The sequence below is a fragment of the Macrotis lagotis genome, chromosome 2 (genome assembly GCF_037893015.1).
Source record: "Macrotis lagotis isolate mMagLag1 chromosome 2, bilby.v1.9.chrom.fasta, whole genome shotgun sequence".
NCBI lineage: Eukaryota > Metazoa > Chordata > Mammalia > Peramelemorphia > Peramelidae > Macrotis > Macrotis lagotis.
In genome coordinates this window covers 128,170,082-128,189,340 of record NC_133659.1, presented here as the reverse complement: position 1 = coordinate 128,189,340, position 19,259 = coordinate 128,170,082, and the positions used below count along the sequence as shown (strand labels likewise).

Genomic DNA, 19,259 nt, shown 5'->3' with positions numbered 1-19,259 from the left:
TTGTAGGAGAAAAGAATTTAGAACTGGAAGAGACCTCAGTGATCAGATTCATAATTTTCTAGATGAAGAATATATCTCAGAGAAATGAAGTGACTTTTCCAAGGTCATACAAATAGTAAACATTAGAGCTAGGTTTCAAACTATCTGGTGCCATGTCTCCTATACTATGCTTACTCAGTTTTCCATAACCCCCACCTTCTGTCTGCCTTTTTGGATCCTCCAAACTCCAAAGTTGTAAAGCAGGCAAAGTTTATCTTAGGTAGAAAGCTTTTATTTTTAGCAAAATTACCCTCGGATCCTTTATTCTCACAAAAGTATAAATGACTGCTAATAGATTAATGTATGACAGCCCCTGCCAGGGATGATTTCCTTTGGAAAGGGATCAAGGGAGACAGCTAGGTGGCATAGTAGATAGAGCACTGGCCCTGTAGTCAGGAGGACCTGAGTTCAAATTTGACCCCAAATACTTAATAATTACCTAGCTGTGTGACCCAGGGCAAGTCACTTAGTCCCACTGCCTTGCAAAAATTTTTAAAAAAAGAAAGAAAAGGGATCAAGGCCTTCAACTAAAGGGGATGAAGTTGTGAAGGGAGAATTTCAGGAATCAGCCAGAAGGTGAGGAAGAAGTTGATACCACATTTTCTCCTGGCTTCCATATCCTTAACCTGTCAATAATTATTCTCCTCACTGTTCCAGTATCGCCCTTGCTAGACTGTCTGCAGAACCAAGCCCCCAGAACTTTTTGTAGGCATATACTGAACTAGTATGTCTATCACATTGTGTAGCATCAGAGCTTAGAATTGTTTATCATGGGAAGGAGGCTGCAGCATCTAGTCTGCGTTTCCCTCCAGCAACCACTCAGCAGGCAGAAGGGCACACTCTCATTACCATCAGCTTCTCCACTGTAATTGGTATTCAGCAGAGCTGACTCACACTAGGGAACACAACAGGCCAGCAGGCCTTCAAGTCTGACAGCACAGCCAAGTCCCTGTGTCTACCTGCCTGCCAGCCTGGCTGCCTTCATGTTCTAAATGAGGGCTTAGTCAGCATGTTGGGGCTCAGTGTACAGGGCTCTTTGGTATTTTGCATGAGATGAGGGACTTCAGATATTCCAAAGCCTTACCCTCTATGCTGAGCCAGGATCTGGGTCACATAAGAAGTGTGGGTCCAAGAAGAGGGCTAACCTTTTAAGGCATAATGAAATTCTGAGGGCAGTCCCTGAATTGGGGCAGCTTGAAAATTAGAGATAGAACAGGAAGGGAACTTTGAGGTCACTGAGTTCAGCTTCTTAATTTTGCAACTAGAAAAAGGGAGAGATGGAATGGTGAACACAATCTGCCCAAGGTCATAGAGTTGGTTAGTGCAAAACTCATATCCTTTTTTCTCCTTTTATTTCATAGTTACAGTTTAATGTAAGTTGTGACTAAAGTACAGACTCAGGTTAATGTTAGAATTTCTAAGTACGAACTGAAATTTGAAATAATATTGTCACTAAAAGATCATTCATGAGGTGACCTCAGGAGTTTGGTGCCCTTTTCTGGGTAGCCTGGCCTATTTAGTAGAAGCTATAGGTGCTATGTGCATTTATTATCTTTACTTTACAGATGGAGGAAACTAAGGTAGACAACAGTTAAGTGACTTGTCCAGAATCACAAGACCAGTTAGTCTCTAGGTTCATATTTGAACTCAAGTCTTCCTGACTCCAAATACTTTCCACTATACCAATTTGCTTAGAATCAACATTAAATCAATTCTTCCATTACTACATGAATGGTATGTTTATTGGTTCTGCAGACAGTCCAGCAAGGGTGATACTGGAACAGTGTGGAGAGTAATTATTGAGAGGTTAGGGATATGGGAGCCAGGAGAAAATGCAGCATAAGTTTGGCATAAATTTGCTCTATAAAGTTCTACTCATCATTCCTCTGTCTTTCCAAACCAAAACATTTGTTATCACATTTACTCTGTTTTCCTATATTTCCTTACATTCTTCCATTAGAATGTAAGCTTGCTGAAGGCAGAACCTGTGAGATTCTATATTTGTATTCTCAGGGCTTAGCATAGTGCTTAACATCTAATTGCTTTTTTATTCCTTCATCTAGGAGTAAACTGAAGCTCAGAGAGTTGATATTTCTTTTTTAAAGTCACACAAATAGTAAGTAGAGGAACTAGTATTTGACCCTGGCTTCCACAATCCAAATCTAGTGTGCTCTACTCTATACCATGTTCTCCCCTTTTTGAAAATTTTCACATAGTTGGATAGAAATATTTAGTTAACAATAGAATGAAAATGCAGGTATCTTTAACACCTATGACAGTTCTTATAACAGGGTAGATATTCATATTCAATCAATCAACCAACATTTATTAAACATAGCTTATGTGTTTAATATGCTGTAATATATTGTACTAAGCAATTTGGGACACAAAAAGAGGCAAAAGACAGTTCTTGCCCACAAGGAATTTATAATCAAATGGAGGAGACAATAAATATGCAAACAAATATGTACAATACAAAGCAGGATATATATATATATATATATATATATATATATATATATATACACACACACACACACACACACAAGATAAATAGAAAATAAGTGACTGAGGAAAGGCACTAGAATTAAAAAGAGTTAGGAAACACTTCCTGTGGAATTTTATTTGGCACTTAATGATCAATGCTTGTTAATTGAATGAGAATAACTTTACTATGTCTTATTAGAAACTCTACTAGGTATTACTAGGTGTTATTAAAAGAAGAAAACACCAGGAAGAATACTCTTTTGAAAAGCGTACACACACAGACACACACACACACACAGACACACACACACACACACACACACACACACACACACACACACACACGCACAATGAAAGGTACAATCCTGATCTTATAATAATGAGAAAGGCATGAATGCCCTCTTTCAGGAACTTAACATGGTGGTCATTGGCATGGTCAATATATCTTTAGCCTCAATACCTATTCCATGGGCCCTTATGCTTCTTAACTTAATTTTCATATCATAAGAATCTACAGGGTGTTGACAATATATTCCTTGCTTTGCTACAAATAGCTCCTTGATCTCTGAATCATCCTCATCAAATCAGCCTGCCGGTAGAGCTTCCTTTTAAGGGCTGTCTGGTAGACAGGCATTAAGCAGCAACCACTTGCTCTTCACATTGGCATTTGCATCTGTCTCCTTGCTCCACAAGAGCCCTTGTGATGTTGTCATCCCCAGTCTTACAGGTGCTCACATTCTTTAAGTGTTCCCCATTCAGCTGTTTAGGCAGTTTGCAGTATATCAAGATTTGGCTCAGCACCTAGGTGTTGCAAAAACACAAACTATTTTTTTTCTTTTGAGATTGGATCTCCCTATCTTGCCCAAACTGAAAATGCAGTGGCTACTCATGGACTTGATCCTACTGCTGATTGACATAGGAATTTTGACTTTTTTCCCCCTCTGGGCTAGCCCAACCTCTTGATCTCAGGAGCCTGCCATATTGGTGCCAAACTTATTATGGACATCAGATTGGCTTAACACACTACAACTAAGAATTCATGAGCTCAAGAGATCAACTACCTGTAATCTCTTCAGTAACAGGGACTACAGGCATGTACCACCATATCCAACCCACAAACATTCTTTAGACCCTGTCCTTGGGAAGGTTTTATTGGTATCTTTCATAATTGACAGACAGATAATCATGTTGTTGGGAATTAGTTTAATATATTTACAGAACATAATTAGGCAAGTGCTGTTGAGCTTTTGAACCTCATGAAAGCTGATGACCTCCCCCCCCCACATTTTAGTTATGTTGCCAACAGATTAATTGGAATTGTGTAATTTTAGACCAAGGAAAGTAGATGGGCTCTGGAAGATTCATCTTCCTAAATTCAAATCCAATCTCAGACACCTGTTAGCTATTTGATCCTGGGTAGGTCACTTAACTCTGTTTGCCTCAGTTACTCGTCTGTAAAATGATCTGGAGAAGGAATGGCAAACCACTCTGGTATTCTTTGTCTAGCAAGTCTGAAATAGGATCATGAAGAATTAGACATAACTGAACAATAACAACAAGTTTAGACTTTACTGGAGAGGTCTTTTAATTCCCTAAGACAATTAAATTTTTAGATATTGCTGTGTCTTCTCAGAGCTGGGAGACAGGCTAGCCTGGCAGAAATGCCATAAGTTCAAATATTAATTCTACTAGTTACTAGAGGCAAGTCACTGTATCTCTTTGGACCTCCAAGCATGTTGGGCCAAATGACCTTAGAGTCCCTTCAAACTACAAATCTTTGTAGAATCTTTTTTATTCTTGATTAGAATTTGCTCCCTTTTGTTCTTATGCCTGCCAGACCTCAATGAGGATATATGTACTGAAAAAGTACTTCCAGTTCTAGGCTTAGGCATAATAATATTGGATAGATGTCTAATAGTGATATAGTGCTGATAAATGGGATTGTGCTAGTAAGCATGGCTGTCAATCAATCACACTTATTCCCCATCTCTTCACATACTATTTTTCCTGGATGGACTGACTGTTCCTTCCCTTGGACCAGATTTTCTCTTTAGTCACTCCCTAGGTTCTTCCTGTCTGGAAGGGCTTTTCCTCTTAAACTAATCTTGGAGAAAATAGTGGCAGAAGTCCCATCTCAGTTCTAGCCCAGGTAGTCACAGATTCCCAATGAATGCTGACTCATTCATTGCCTAAAGGGATTCTGGTATAAGTATACTCTCTCTTCCCTTCAAGTTATAAAAATAATCAATAACTCTCTGTTTCAGCTCTGAGCTCCTAGACAGTGCATTTTTAGCAAAAATCACTGCAGCTTCAAAATCTCTATCCTTTCCCTCTCCCTCCTCCTCCCCTAGGATGCAGCCCCCCATCTGGTACATTCACAATAAGTACAACCACATTAGCAATGCTTATGGTTAAGTATTTATCTCAATTGCCTGCTAAAGAGGCAAAGTAAACATTTAAGCAAAAAAAAGTAACAAACTTGTAAAAAACAGATTTTCTGGTTCCAGGGGGAAAACTTCATGTTCCTGGTCTCTCCAGAATGGGGAGCAAGAGAGCCTAAGTGGAGAAGGAAAATGATGGGCTGGATTGGAGAGTATAACTCAGATGCAGCATCCGTCTTGACATAGCTAAAGTATCATCTGCCGATGTAGCTCGATGGAGTCTTGAGATGATAACCTCATAGTAGTAATAGTATGTCCCTCTATGTCTTCTCTTCACTGGCTCCTATGATTACTACTCCATTTCTTACTTCTCTCGGCTACTCACAACTTTCCCTCTTCCAGTTTCACTGGTTAACTTCCCCCTCCCCACCCACAATGCCAAAGGATAGGAGAGACTAGTTCATCATTCATCACAGGGTCAGGGAAAAATTTCTTGAGTTCAATGAATGAAATTCTGGGGGAATTCCTACCTAACTAATAGGCATTCATCTTCAGTATCCTGATCTCCTTGGCAATGCTTAGATATCTCTATATTTGTCGAGGCAAATTTGAAAGACATATATAACAGATTGATTTAAAACTGATACCTGATAGGGTGACCCTCTAGAAGAAGAAAAAATTGCAGAGTACATAGATTTAAGTCTAAGCTGTTATTGTTTATATTATGTCCTTAACATATCCAGAATAATGGGACAGGAACTTTGGAACTTGGAGAACTCAAGACATTATGGCTGAAGATTCAGAAGTATTTGGTAACTATTATTGGATTCCTTCCACCTCCTTCAAATGTTCTTCCCTTCTCAGTCCTAACTGCTCATCCTGAAAAGTCATCCCCAGTTTAATCTAGGAACTCAGTCTTCTAATTATAATCACCACTGCACTTGTGTATGTTATGACTCGAGACAGGAAAAGGAGGAGATGAATAATTAGAGACCAAAATACCAACTCCCTAAACCAAAGCCTCCACCATCTTAGAGGTGTAGTGACTATATTGCTCTGGTGTTCAGAACAAACATTTGCCTCTGTTCTTCGGAGTGAATCATTAGGGTTAGGGGAGAGCATGAGCTCCTGAAAGTTTCACAAAGAATTCTTTTCTGCTTGGCATTTCTTTTCTGTTTTAGGAGATCTACCAGGAAGTGGATGATAACCATTCAGGGACCATTAATACCCATGAGATGAGGACAGCTTTCAAGAAAGCAGGTGGGGACATAATTGAGATCCACACTTTCAAGTTTAAAATTGAGATACAAATAAAATATTATTGTGATTATTGATAGTTCATAATAAAAATCAGCAGAGCAAGAGGCAACTGTCTAACACTAGTAGAAGAACAACATCTATTTGCTGATCTTTTGGTAGAGGGTGAGTTCCTTATATCAATGAAATTATGTATCTGTGCAAAAAAAATCAGCATAGATTTATTACCTATTGTTTGCAAAAATGCTGCTAATTGCCATCCATAGGTCCCTTTAAGTTTTTCTAAAAGATTTGATTTTTATCAGAGGGAGAGATTATAGTAATTTTAGGATTTTCTCCATATTCCTTAGGATTTTGTTGTATGAGGAACATGAAAGGGATGCTTATTTCTCCCCACCTTTACTTTTATTATGTGGATATAAAAAATACTCAGATAAAAAAAAACAACAGAGCACACACTGATGAATCCCAGACACTTTCTGGAGGTTTTGCTACTTAATAGTTTGAACTCAAGATTTTATTGACCTTAGTCTGGAGGTTTCTTCTAATCCTTAATCCTGATTTCACTCCCCTTCTCCCCCCCCCCCCCATCCTGTAGCTGCTAGTACCTGCTTTGTCTGCTCCAATCACATTGTATCTATTTTATATAAGTCCAACCTATATCTATATCTATACCTATCTTATCTATACATCTCTCTATATCTTTAGATACTAGGTGGCACAATGGATGGAACACTGGCCTTGGAATCAGGAGAAGGGGAGTTCAAATCCAGTCTCAGAGACTTGATTTTTACATTGTTACTAGCTGTGTGATCTTTGGCAAGTCACATTATTATCTCACATCCAGAGCCATCTCCAGTTGTCCTGATTCATACCTAGCCACTGGACCCAGATGGTTTTGGAGGAGAAAGTGAGGCTGGCAACTTAGCACAGCATCCCCTCACTCAAACCCAATTCATGTACATGTCTTGGTATCACCTCTCTGATGTTGTGGTCTTCTTTGAAAATGAAGGGCAAACATTTTTGTTTTATTAAAATGAGCTGCAAAAGGAAATGGCAAACCACTCCAGTATTTTTGCTAAGAAAGCTCCTTTGAACATGATGTCTCAACCCATCTAAACTGTTAACTCCTTGAGGATAGGCACTGTCCTTATATCCCTAGAACTTAGCATAGTTTCTAGAATACAGTAGGTTCTTAAGAAATGTTTGGCAATTGATTCATAGTCAATCATCTTTTCTTAATCTTCTGGGTATCTGTTTCACTACAATGTCTCATCTGTACCATACCACAAGTGACATTAAGAGAAGACCTACCTTTAGCTCCCATTTGGGACAAGTGGGCCCTATCCAGAATCACTACAGATAAATCAATAAGACACATAGCATCATCCAGTGAGTGACCAGTTGGTTCCCTGATTTTTAAATTTATGCAAAAAACCATAGTAAATCTTCTCTATCGTCCTCCTCCTTCATCTCCTCCCAGTTCTTGGAGGGGGGTACAATTTCACTGCTGGGCAAAGAAAGATTTGATCATTCTCTCAAGCCTATCACCATTCTGTCCCTGCAGGTTTCACTCTCAACAACCAGGTACAGCAAGCAATTGCTGTGCGCTATGGGGGTGATACTCTCAGCATTCACTTTGACAGCTTCATTGCATGTATGATCCGTCTAGAGAGTCTCTTCAGTGAGTTGCCCCATTTCCTTGTCCCATTCCCCATCTATCCCCAGATTGGGGTGAGGTTAGGGAGGGGTGACAGTGTCTTGAAGCTGCATTTGTGGGGCTTAAAGGTCAAATCCAACTATAAAATTTATCCACCAGTTGGTGAAAGAGCATAGTCAGAAAGATTTAAGAATAGATCTGTATGTGAATTGAGGTTCCTGTTGACTGCTTTATCCTTCAGGAAAAGAATTAGAATAATCACTTATTCAACAAATATTTACTGAGGCCACATCTATATAGCTATATATCAATATACACATGTACATTAATTTATTTGTGTAGACATACATTCCAGATAATAATATATACAAATCTAACTATTGCTCCAAATTAGATGTCAAGATCTATAGACACAAAAAAGACACATAGAATGTTGCCTTTTAACTATCTGCATTTCTTTGACCAAATTACTTTTCTTCTATGGAGAAGTTTAGTTAGTTTCCTTATCTTTTTAAAAGGTATTTATATAACACCTATCTCCAAGGTATTATGTTTTTTAAAAATATTATCTCATCTGTAAAGTGAGAGGTTTGCACTAGATGGCCACTAAGGTCACCTTCTATCTCTAGATTCTATGATCTTTCATCTCTTGGAGCTTTCAGTTATCTCAGGCACATTCATGACCTCCAAAGATAGTAGAAAGAACACTCAGATTTTTCATAGGATTTAGATCTGGAAGGGGCCTTAGAGATTATGGGAATCACATGTTCTAATTTTATAGATGAAGCATGTGAGTCTTAGAAAGCTCAGTTGACTTGGCCAGCGTCATACAGGTAGTAGATGGCAAAAGTGAGATTAGATTTCAGGGAGCAGGGATTTGAATCTGACCAGTGTGGCACATGGGCCATTTGCTCTCACTGGCTGCTTTCTGAAGATGGAATGGAAATCAGTGAGATTGCCAAAAGTCAGGAAACAGAGAATACCTAGTACAGGTAGTCTACATGCTAGATCATTAGCTTTGACATTAGAATTGGCCAGAGGAAGGTGCAGGAGAAGTATGTGAGCAGGCAAAAGATTTAGTGACAAAGACCTTGCCCATAGATCAAGGTTGGAAAAGACAGGTTATTGGGGAAAGTGGAGAGGAGAGGGGACTCAGCATAATAGCAGAGGTGTGGGTAGCCCAGTGGCTTATCACTAGATGTCTAATTGCATTCTTTCTTTGACTCTTTAGAAATATTCAGTCTCTTGGATAAGGACCAGAGTGGCATTGTCCAGCTCTCACTGGCAGAGGTAAATGGGATTAGGTTTGTGGCACAGTGCTTGCCAACAGTACTTTGAGAAGCCTGTATAAAAAGGGACTATTTAAATCCAGTAATCTGTTTCTACTTTATTCTTATCTCAATTCCAGAAATGAAGCATACACATTTTGGTTAGGGTGGGATGGAGAAGGCTAGAGCTGGGCCTCTCCTCTTCAACACAGATATTTAAATTGCATGTATTTTAAGCAAAGACTATAAGCCAGATTCTAAGCCATTTATGGATGACTGAGTAGCTCACAGAGGATGGATGGAGCTCTAGGACTTGGTTCAGGAAGAATCATTTCCCTGAGTTCAAATCTGGCCTGACTTACCAGCTGTGTGCCCCTGGGCAAGTCACTTTACCTGGTTTGCCTTGGTTTCCTCATCTGTAACATGAGCTGGGGAAGGAAATGGCAAACCACTCCAGTATGTCTGCCAAGGAAACCCTGAATGAAATCAGAGAGAGTTGGTCACAACTGAAACAACTGAACAATAACAACAAAGTCATTTATCGGGCATGCTACAACATTGTTGTTGCTAAGCAGTGGCAACAATTGCTATTGGAATGGACACTGTGTAAAGCAAGCTATCAATACAGATATAACTACTGACTTCTTAGGTGCTTTCCATTTAAAATAAATACTTTGGGAGGCAGGGGCTATATAAAAATATTTAAACACATCAACAGTAGTAACAGATCACATTTACATTGCACTTGAAGATTTACAAAATGCTTTTATCACAGCAGCTGGTGGGTAACACCAAATGTCCCCATTTCACAGATGAGGAAACAGAAAGTTGAAGTGATCTGTCTAGTCACACAGCTCCTAAGTAATGGAAAAAGGACCTGAACCCAAGCCTCTTGACCATGGGTGAAGTTTCCTAAAGATGTAGAAAAAAGCAAATTGGAGCATACAGACTATAATGAGTACAATGTTCTGCATGGGGAAAAAATCTTGAAATACTAATCTTGGGAGCTCTTGTACATTTTCTCAGAGTGAAGTTATGATATGAGTCTCTGAAATGTATTGATTATTTGGGCATTATGGAAGAAAGCATTCTTCACTGAGGTTTTCAATTGAAATAAATAGTTAATGTAGAGGCAGTGGGACCAAGCAACTGGTTTGATTGGTAATCATGTCAAAGATTTGGGATAAATTACACTATCCCCATTTGCTTCAGTTTCTTTACTTTGGTAATAGGAATAATACCATCCACTTATTGATCTATGTCCTAAATACTTCCTTTTTGATAATGTCAAAAAATTGATGGAGGAATAGTTTGGGGATTTTATAGATATCCTATGTCAGAATTTTAAAAATAATTTAGACAATCCCAATTGGTACAGAGCTATGGTGTGTCAAGTGGGTTTATGGCTTTAGCCATATTTGATTGAAGGAGCTGTTAGTTTCTTATCATTCACTGAGCAATAAACCACATAGGTAAAGGATATATCAAAAACTCAAGTCCATTTATGATAGGGAAGCATCTCTTTCAAAAAAAAATCTTAGCTGCCTTTGGAAGCAGTGGCCTCATTCTTTTAAAAACCCCATCATTCATTGATTCCTTTTATTTTTATACAGCAGTCACTGTCTGGGATGCCCATCCATGAAAATAGTTAAGCAAAACCAGAGGTTAGGAGCCATTGTTACAGTGGTTATGCAGCCTTTTGCCCCTATAGGTCCCTACCTCCTCTATCTTGTGCAGAAACAGACATGTTTCAACATCTGGGATGAAGATTCTAATTACAATTAGACCTCAGTTATTAATGAGTGTTTTTTTTTCATGGTGGTTCTTTTGGTGATTGGGCACATTTTTTTCTTCTGGTTCTACTTACTTCCATCCATATCTGTTTATACTAATCTCTATTTCTCTGAATCCCTCAGAATTGTCATTTTTTATAGCACAACATTATTTCATGTTATTCCATACATAATTCAGCCACTCTTCAATTCATGGGCACCTACTTTATATCCAATTTTTTTTGCTACCTCAGAAGTTTTGCTATAAATATTCTGATATAATGGCAATGGGTTAATCTGTGTTTTCTTCCTTTCACAGTGGCTTTGTTGTGTGCTAGTCTGAGCCAACATCTTGGATACCTCTGCAGTTACTTGTCTGGATGTCCCTTCCATTCTCTTCCCCATTTCAGATTCAAATGATCAAAACCTGTTGGTATTGTAGGAAGTTTGCTCTGACCCTCTATCCGAGAACCAGGTTTCCCACTCCCCACCTCATCTCTTCTAGGATTCTATGGATATCTTGGGTGTTCTCTACTGCCATTGGCTTCATCCCTCATTGGTTGTAGTCTCTTCTCCAATGCACCCCATTTCATTTAACCATTTAACATCAATTAATTTTCATAAAAGGGTATTTACTTTGAAGATATAGCAAGAATAAAACATTTCTCCTCAACACTTTGAATTACACTGCTTCCTTTATTTCATTTCAGTCTCTGGGAAAAGTAGGTTCAAACTGAATAAAATTTTCTGTATAACACTGCTCATGTGTTTGTCCCTCTAATAATTTATAACCTTTAAAAAAGTTGTGTTTTTAATCCTATGATCTCAAATTGTTTTACACAAGTGGCTCAGGAATCTCTCTCTGTCTCTGTCTCTCTTTGTCTCTCTGTCTCTGTCTCTGTCTCTCTCTCTCTCTCCTCTCTCTCTCCCTCTCCCCTCCTCCCTTTCATCCAAAAATATGGAACTCAGATCAATGAAATGGGGCAATGAAAAATGAATATAAAGCAAATACACAAAAAAGGATTCCTGTTTTTTTTTTCCTAATAAAGTGCATCGAAGATTTCTGGTATTTCTGGTTTGCATGAAGTGAAGATGTGTTTGGGAAATGAGAAAGATTGACAATGCTGAAAGATTGACAATAGTTAGATGCTTAGAAAAGGTAGAGTGTTTCAGGGAAATCAAAGCCTCTGGTTTTAGCTGGAGATACTGGGGAACTACCCTGTAATCAAATATGATTTCTTTGCTCCAAGAGAAAGGAGTCAAGGCATCAAAATGCCTTAGAAGAGAGCAGTGGGTGGGTTAATCAAGGGGAAATGGTTTTTTTTCTTTTTTTCTTTTTTCCTTCTGATTTTGAGCCAGGACAGTTGAAGTAGTGAATGTATCAGAATTTACCCAAGTCTGAAGGTAAATTATCACTGAGGAGAATTCCTATTCTATAAATAGGAGGGAAACCAATTCAGGTAATTTGTTATTTCAGCTACCACCTGAAGACTGGGCTCTTTGTTCTAATGAGTAGAAGGTAATCTTGTTTCCAAGCTGGAAGTAGAGATCACTTCATTCTCTTGTCTTCAAACTCTGAACATGAGCATCAAGGTAACTTCAGCTCATTATTTTTGGGGACATAACCACATGGAGGAATTTGGGAGTGGTGTTTGGGGGAACATCATCTGAGAATTCTGATAACGTATCAAAAGGTGACATTAAGTAACACAGTTGTTCAACCATTTCCAAAGCAACAGTTCATATTTTGGTCTTTGGAATTCCTTTTTAATGTTGAGTCAGCACCAAGAAAAGGCATTCACAGCTCTCTGATGCTTAGCTGATGGATCTATCAATCATCTTCAGGTCAGCCAATGAGAACAATGAGCAATTAGATTTGTCACTCACTAGCCTGATTATGGTTAACAGTGTACCTAGTCTGTCATTATGGTACAAACTAGAACTAGTTTTTCTTCCTTTATATTTTATAATTTATGATGCCTATAATAATTAATACAAATGGTCCTGATGGGGTTCTTTCCAATACCCAACACACCCTCCCATTTTTCCCCTCCCTCCCCTCCCCCATCCCCCCTTTGCTCCTGAGACTTTTCAAAGATCTCATATCTTCAGTTTTCTCCTTCAAGAGCTAGGTATAGATGTTTGTTTTCTGCTGTTTCCCCTTTGCATTCCTATCCTATTCTCACCCCACACCAAAATAGAATCATAAAATTCTTGATCCAGAAAGTACCTTTTTTTTAAAGCACCCTTTGATGAGGTAGTACTAATAGCTGCTGTCTACCAACATCCATCCTTTAGGTGACTTAATAGTGTGGGTCTCCAGAGGGGGCTCCCTTCACTCCAGGATTTTTAAGGAACAATTTTTAATATTGTTTTCTCATTTACATATGAAGATTTCATATACAAATACAAGGAGCATAAATAAGATGTGTCCTTTGAGCTCGGGCACATAGATTTACACTGATTCATCCCCAACCCTACAAAGAGGACACACAATTCTAGCTGGAATATAAAAGATGGTCTTCAGAGGTTTTATGGGGTGGTGTGTGGAGATGGGTTAAAGTAGAATATCTGTCATGCTTTATGTGTCTATAAAAGGCTTTGAGGCTTTGGGAGGAAAGTAGTTTAGTCCAAGATAAGAACTGCAGAATCATCTAAGTCTTCCTTCGGAGTGGGTGTCTGGTGGTCAGAAGGATATGATAAAAAGAGAACTAGATCTGGAGCCTAAAGTCTTGGTTTGAAGCTTCATTCTTTACTATTTATTATGTATATTTGTATACGACCCCAGGCAAGTCACATAATCCTGTTTAGTCTCAGCATTTTCATTTCTAAAACAGGAATAGTAATGCTTATAAGGGATAGCTAGGTGGTATTACCTGGAGTCTTGAAGACTCATCTTCCAGAGTTCAAATCTGACCTCAGATACTTCCTGTGTGCCTTAACCCAGTTTGCCTCAGTTTCCTCCTCTGAAAAATGAGCTGGAAAAGGAAATGGCAAAATACTCTAGTATCTTAGGATATAGACATAACTGAAATGATACAAAAACAATAACAAAAGCTTATAATACCCAGCAATGCTATGGAGGAAAGTTCTTTGTAAACTGGAAATATGATCTAATAATGAAAATAATAACAGTGGTAACATATAGATTAAGTAGATCAGAAAATAATGTGTGGAACTGGGAATAAGGAAACTTGAATTTGTTTTGTTTTGTTTTTAGGTTTTTGCAAGGCAAATGGAGTTAAGTGGCTTGCCCAAGGCCACACAGCTAGGTAATTATTAAGTATTTGAGATTGGATTTGAACCCAGGCTCCTGACTCCAGTGCAGGTGCTTTATCCACTGTGCCACCCAGCTGCCCCAGGAAACTTGAATTTGAACCTAGTCAGAGACCTCTATTAAATTTATGATCCTGGACAAGTACCTTGGTCTTCCAAGTATTTTGTATTTCAAGTAACTTGGTATTTCAAGTTTCCTCATCTGTAAAATGGGAACTATAATAGCCTCTACATCACAGGGTTGTTGTGAGGACAAATGTAAAATGTTTTGCAAAGCTTAAGGAGGTATATAAGTGATATTTTTATTGTTCTTGTTAGTTCTGATGATATACTTTAGATTGTCCCAGCTGGAAGATCAATTGTGAATAAATTCAGTAATAATAGCTGACATTTATATAGCACTTTAGAATTTAGAAAGTACTTACAAATATAAATATATATTGTGTGTGTATGTGTGCGTGTATGTGTGTATGTGTGTGTGTGTGCGTGCGTGTGTAGGTGTGTAGTCAGTAAGGTAGAGTTGTGATTAAAGATGCTAAACCTGGAGTCAGGAAGGTTTAGGTTCAAATTTTGCTTCAAACACTAGCTGTGTGAGCTACAGATCACGTAACCTCTTTGTCTCAGTTTCCTCATCCTTAAAAGGAAATTTATAATAATCTCCCTCCCAGAGGTGATGTGAAAATCAGATGTGATTATACTGTAAAGTACTTGGAAAACTTTAAAGTGCTCTATAAATGGTTCATAATAATAATAATAATTATTATTATTATCTTGATGACATATTCCAGATTGTCCTAGCTGAGAGATCAATTTTAAGTAAATTCAATAGTTAGGACAACTAACATTTACAGAGCATGCTAAAATTTGCAATGCACATAGCATTTTATTAGTTTATTTGACCTTCACAATAGTCCTAACATTATGTACTACAGGCATATAAACAGGCACATATTTATATATACATATATGTTTATCTCTATATACACAATTAATATGATACATGCAGAAAACAGGTATAATAAACAAATTTGAATATTTATGTGTATAATAAACATACACAAATGTACCCATAAACTCATATAGACATTATATATGGATGTATTTATATATATATACATATATATATATATATATATATACATACATACATATCATGCCTGATTTCATTGGTATAGGGCAGGAAATTCCCTCTTCAGATGCATGTGGGACCCACTACATAACCTATATACTTAGTTGACTGGGGCATGAGAGATTAAATGATTTGTCCTGGTCCATAATATATCCCAGAGGTAGAATTTGAACCCAGGTCCTCTTGGCTACAAGGTCAGCACACTCTACTCACTATGTCACAGCTGCCTCAGCATAGCTAATATTAGAAGAAGAATATTAGAAATAGAAGATTGGAGAGGTCTTGCCTCTGATCATATAGATTGTAACTTTCAGAGGCAGGATTTGAACCTAGGGGATGTTCCTGACTCCATACCTTTCCCTTCATTAAGATGGTTTTCCTTGGCCTGTGAAGTGGAATCAAAAAGACACTTTGTGAATTGAGAACTGAGAAAAAGTGGGTTCTTGTTATTTAGAGAGTCAGGTCTTAAATATTACAATCTCCTTGCTCTCACTTAACTTAGGCTTGAAGGGCCTACTATCCAAGGACCCGGGTTCAAATTTCATTTTTTCTATTTACTTCCTTCCCTGACTTCCTTCAAATCAATTAACCAATTAAGTATTCATGAAACACTATGCAAAAGTTAAAAAGAAAGGTAGAACAAAAGTAAAAACAAAAAACAACAGTTTTTGACCTTGAGTAGTTTACAGAGTAGACAACATACTAAAATCCCAAATTCTACAAAAAATCTTTCTTGATCTTTGAAATGCAAGAACCTTCCCTCTTATACTCATCTCCAGTATATTCTGCATATATTTTGTTTGTACAGAGTTGTCTGCAGTTTGACTCTCCCATTAAATGGGAACCTTTTTGAGGGCAGGGCCTATCTTTGTATCTCTAGCACCTGACACATGCCTAACACATAGAAAGTAATTTAATCAATGCCTATTGGCTATAGATTATCGATGAAATATGACTCCAGTCAAACCACTTAACTTCAGGGGATCCAGTTTCCTTATCTATACAATAAAGGGTTATACTTGAAATGGTTTACAACTTTCAAACTTTAAATCCTCTGATCCTATTCAGAAGATAAATTTTCCTTACTTAAGTTTGTTTCTATATTAAAAAACCCCCCAAAAACCCAGGAAAAGTAATACTGTGTACAGCATGGCCCAGGGACCCTTCAAAGACTTTGAGCTTTGGATTAGGTTGATTCCTAAGATGGCCAGAATTTCTTTTTAATTCATTTGAGTAAAAACTCAAGTAAAAACCTAAAAGTGAGTATCTCTGAATAGACACCCAATGTACATCATTTACATTAGGGGCAGCAAAATGAAAAGAATTCTGGATTTTGAGCCGTTAGTTCAAAACCTGCCTCAGACACTTGCTAGTTATGTGACCTTGGACATATATCACTTAATATCCTAGCCTCAGTATCCTCATCAGTAAAATGGAAAAAATAATAAATGAAGCTACCTCACAGGTCCTTGTATGGGATGATATGATGATGACATGTGAAACACTTTGTACATACTAAAATACTACATTATATTATTATAATTTTTATTATTATGGATATGGGGTATGAGATAGCCTTCATTTTACCCACAACAGAAAATCTGTGATATGGAAAGCCCATGGGAACTCATGAATAAATTCAAAAACCTAAAGCACTTTGACAGCCCATCATACTCCTCCTGTAGGGTAAAAACACTTTGGGATGCTGCTCAATATATATTCCCCATATACCTTAAACTTGCACCTTCTGAGCAACTTATAGCAATTATTTACAATCTATATCTCCTGAGCCCTTGGATCCCTGTGTGAGTCCTTCATCGGCAGGCCAGTCCTTTGTGGAGGGTCACTTCCTCCAAGAAATGTACTGTTGGTTGAGGAAATCTCTCTTTGAGAGACAAATAAATGCCTGGCTCTTCAGAGATCTCAAATTTAGAAATTCTTGAACTCAGGATCAGATATGAGGTAACCACCAATGGAGTGAACAATTATTCTCAGGATTGCAAATCTCTGGTGCTCAGAAAAGAGAAACAGAAAGGACAATTGGAGCAAGAACTGGGGGTCCAGGAACTTCCCCTACCCTCCACTCCCAACCCATTCCTATCAAATTTGCCATATACTTCTTCATTAAGTTGATGTTTTTGGTTCCTAGGATTGGGGGAAGAGAAAAACTTCGAACTCCTCCCTATATCCCCAACCCTTGTTGCACCCGGGTCTGAAAATCCACAGGAGAAAAAGTATGGGCAAAGAAAAGCAGGAAAAAGAAAGATGAGCCAGGATTATCCATCGCCCTAACTCCCTAGGCTGCAGTGGGGGACATTGGAAAAGAGGTATTTGACTCTAAGAATCCTTTATCTTTTCCCAGCAGAGAGCACAGAGTCATGGATTAGCTTTCTTCTCACATCCACCTGCCCCATCAGGGTTTATTCTAATTATGCATAATCACAGAAGCATCTTTTCACAGGCCTAGGAAAATCAGGGAAAATCAGACAGACAGCAGAGTCCACGGGCAGCAGGAGGCCCTTCTCCGGGCCAATGTCTTGATAACATCCTGTGCCTGTGGCAGGGCTGACACCGTGGTGTTTATTCATTATGGCTGGCAAGGAACCCTTCCTCCCTCTCACCTGGGGCAGACTGGCTCCATTCCCTCCACTCCTTTCCTTCCCTTCCCCCCCTCTATTTTTTTGCTAGTGTTTTCTTCTCTGAGCAAGGCAATGGTGTACACAACCCCAGACACCTGCATACAAAATAAAACATTTGTTTTCAATGAGTTGTTGCTCTTTCCTCCAATGCACCTGGCCAGCCCTGACTTAATTTCACTCTTTTCTCACCCCAATACATCAAGTTCCAACTCTCTCCATCTGAGTGCTATTTTGTTGTTCCTCATTCTAGACCGACCAGATTCCAATCTCCCACTACTGTCCTGCTCGCCATTCTCATGGCTATCACAATAGTCCCTCACCAGGACTTGTCTGAACTATCTCGATAGCTTCCTTTAAAAACCTTCACACTTAAACTCTTATCTGACTCAATCTTGATGCCATATTGTCTTATACATCCTTTTTGTCATATTATTCTTTTGCCTCAAAAATTATCAGTGGTTCTCTATTATCTATCAAGTAATGTTCAATCTCTTTATATTGCTGTCCACAATATTGTGCCATCCTATATTTCCAAGCATATTTCATTCTACTCCCCTGTCATGTACTCTATGCTTTAGTTAATTGGGCTTCTTGTTATTTCCTCCCCCCCCATATCTATTCTGTATAATCCTATTACTGTGTGTTGATATACATGCTATACCTGGAATGTTCCCTATCCCTTCCCTCCATCTTGTTTAATTCAAATCATCATATGTGTTTCTGAACTAAACACTTTTAAATTTAATTCTTTAAACATCAGCTATGTACAAGGTACTTGAGCTGGAGGTACAAAGACAAAAGGGAAACCATGAAAAGGAACTGAAAATGAAGGGAAGGAGGGAGAAAACTACGTGTGTGTATTTATCAAAATAGATACCACAGAGAAGGGCAATTCAGTGTAGGAGGAAGAACAGCAGTTGGAACTACCCTGAAATTATCAGAAGATAAAATCCAATGAAGGAATCAATAAGATCCAAGGGCCCAGGTATATCTATGCACAAATCCAAAAAAGTATGAGTAACAAGCAAGATGAACCCGAAGAAGGAAAATTTAACCTCATGGACATCTTTCTCTCTCCTCTCTCTCTCTCTCTGTCTCTCTTGGTCTTTGTCTCTCTTTCTCCCCCGCTTCCTTCCCCCCAACCTCCATATTTATTTAACAGAAACAAGATAAGGAAAAAGAGACAGCATTATGCAAAAGTCAGGATTGGTTTGTTTTGTTTTTATTGGTAGATTAGGAGAGTAGATCTTTATGCCCTTAACTTTATTACCTGTCTGTCCCTTTTATTCTGGCTGTCCCTTCATCCTTAATTTTAAACACACACACACACACACACACACACACATTTATA

General features: G+C 38.3%; 1 protein-coding gene across 1 annotated transcript in view; it reads left to right on the top strand.

Moving 5' to 3' along the window:
• Positions 1–11,605, top strand: part of CAPN8 (calpain 8) — a 114,770-nt gene extending 103,165 nt beyond the window's left edge. The window contains exons 17-21 of the mRNA XM_074222769.1: positions 5,651–5,719; positions 6,089–6,167; positions 7,732–7,848; positions 9,056–9,114; positions 11,184–11,605. Of these exons, the coding sequence (XP_074078870.1) occupies positions 5,651–5,719; positions 6,089–6,167; positions 7,732–7,848; positions 9,056–9,114; positions 11,184–11,207 (348 nt within the window). The 3' untranslated portion in view covers positions 11,208–11,605. The remainder of the gene's footprint in view (positions 1–5,650; positions 5,720–6,088; positions 6,168–7,731; positions 7,849–9,055; positions 9,115–11,183) is intronic.
• Positions 11,606–19,259: the final 7,654 nt, after the last annotated feature.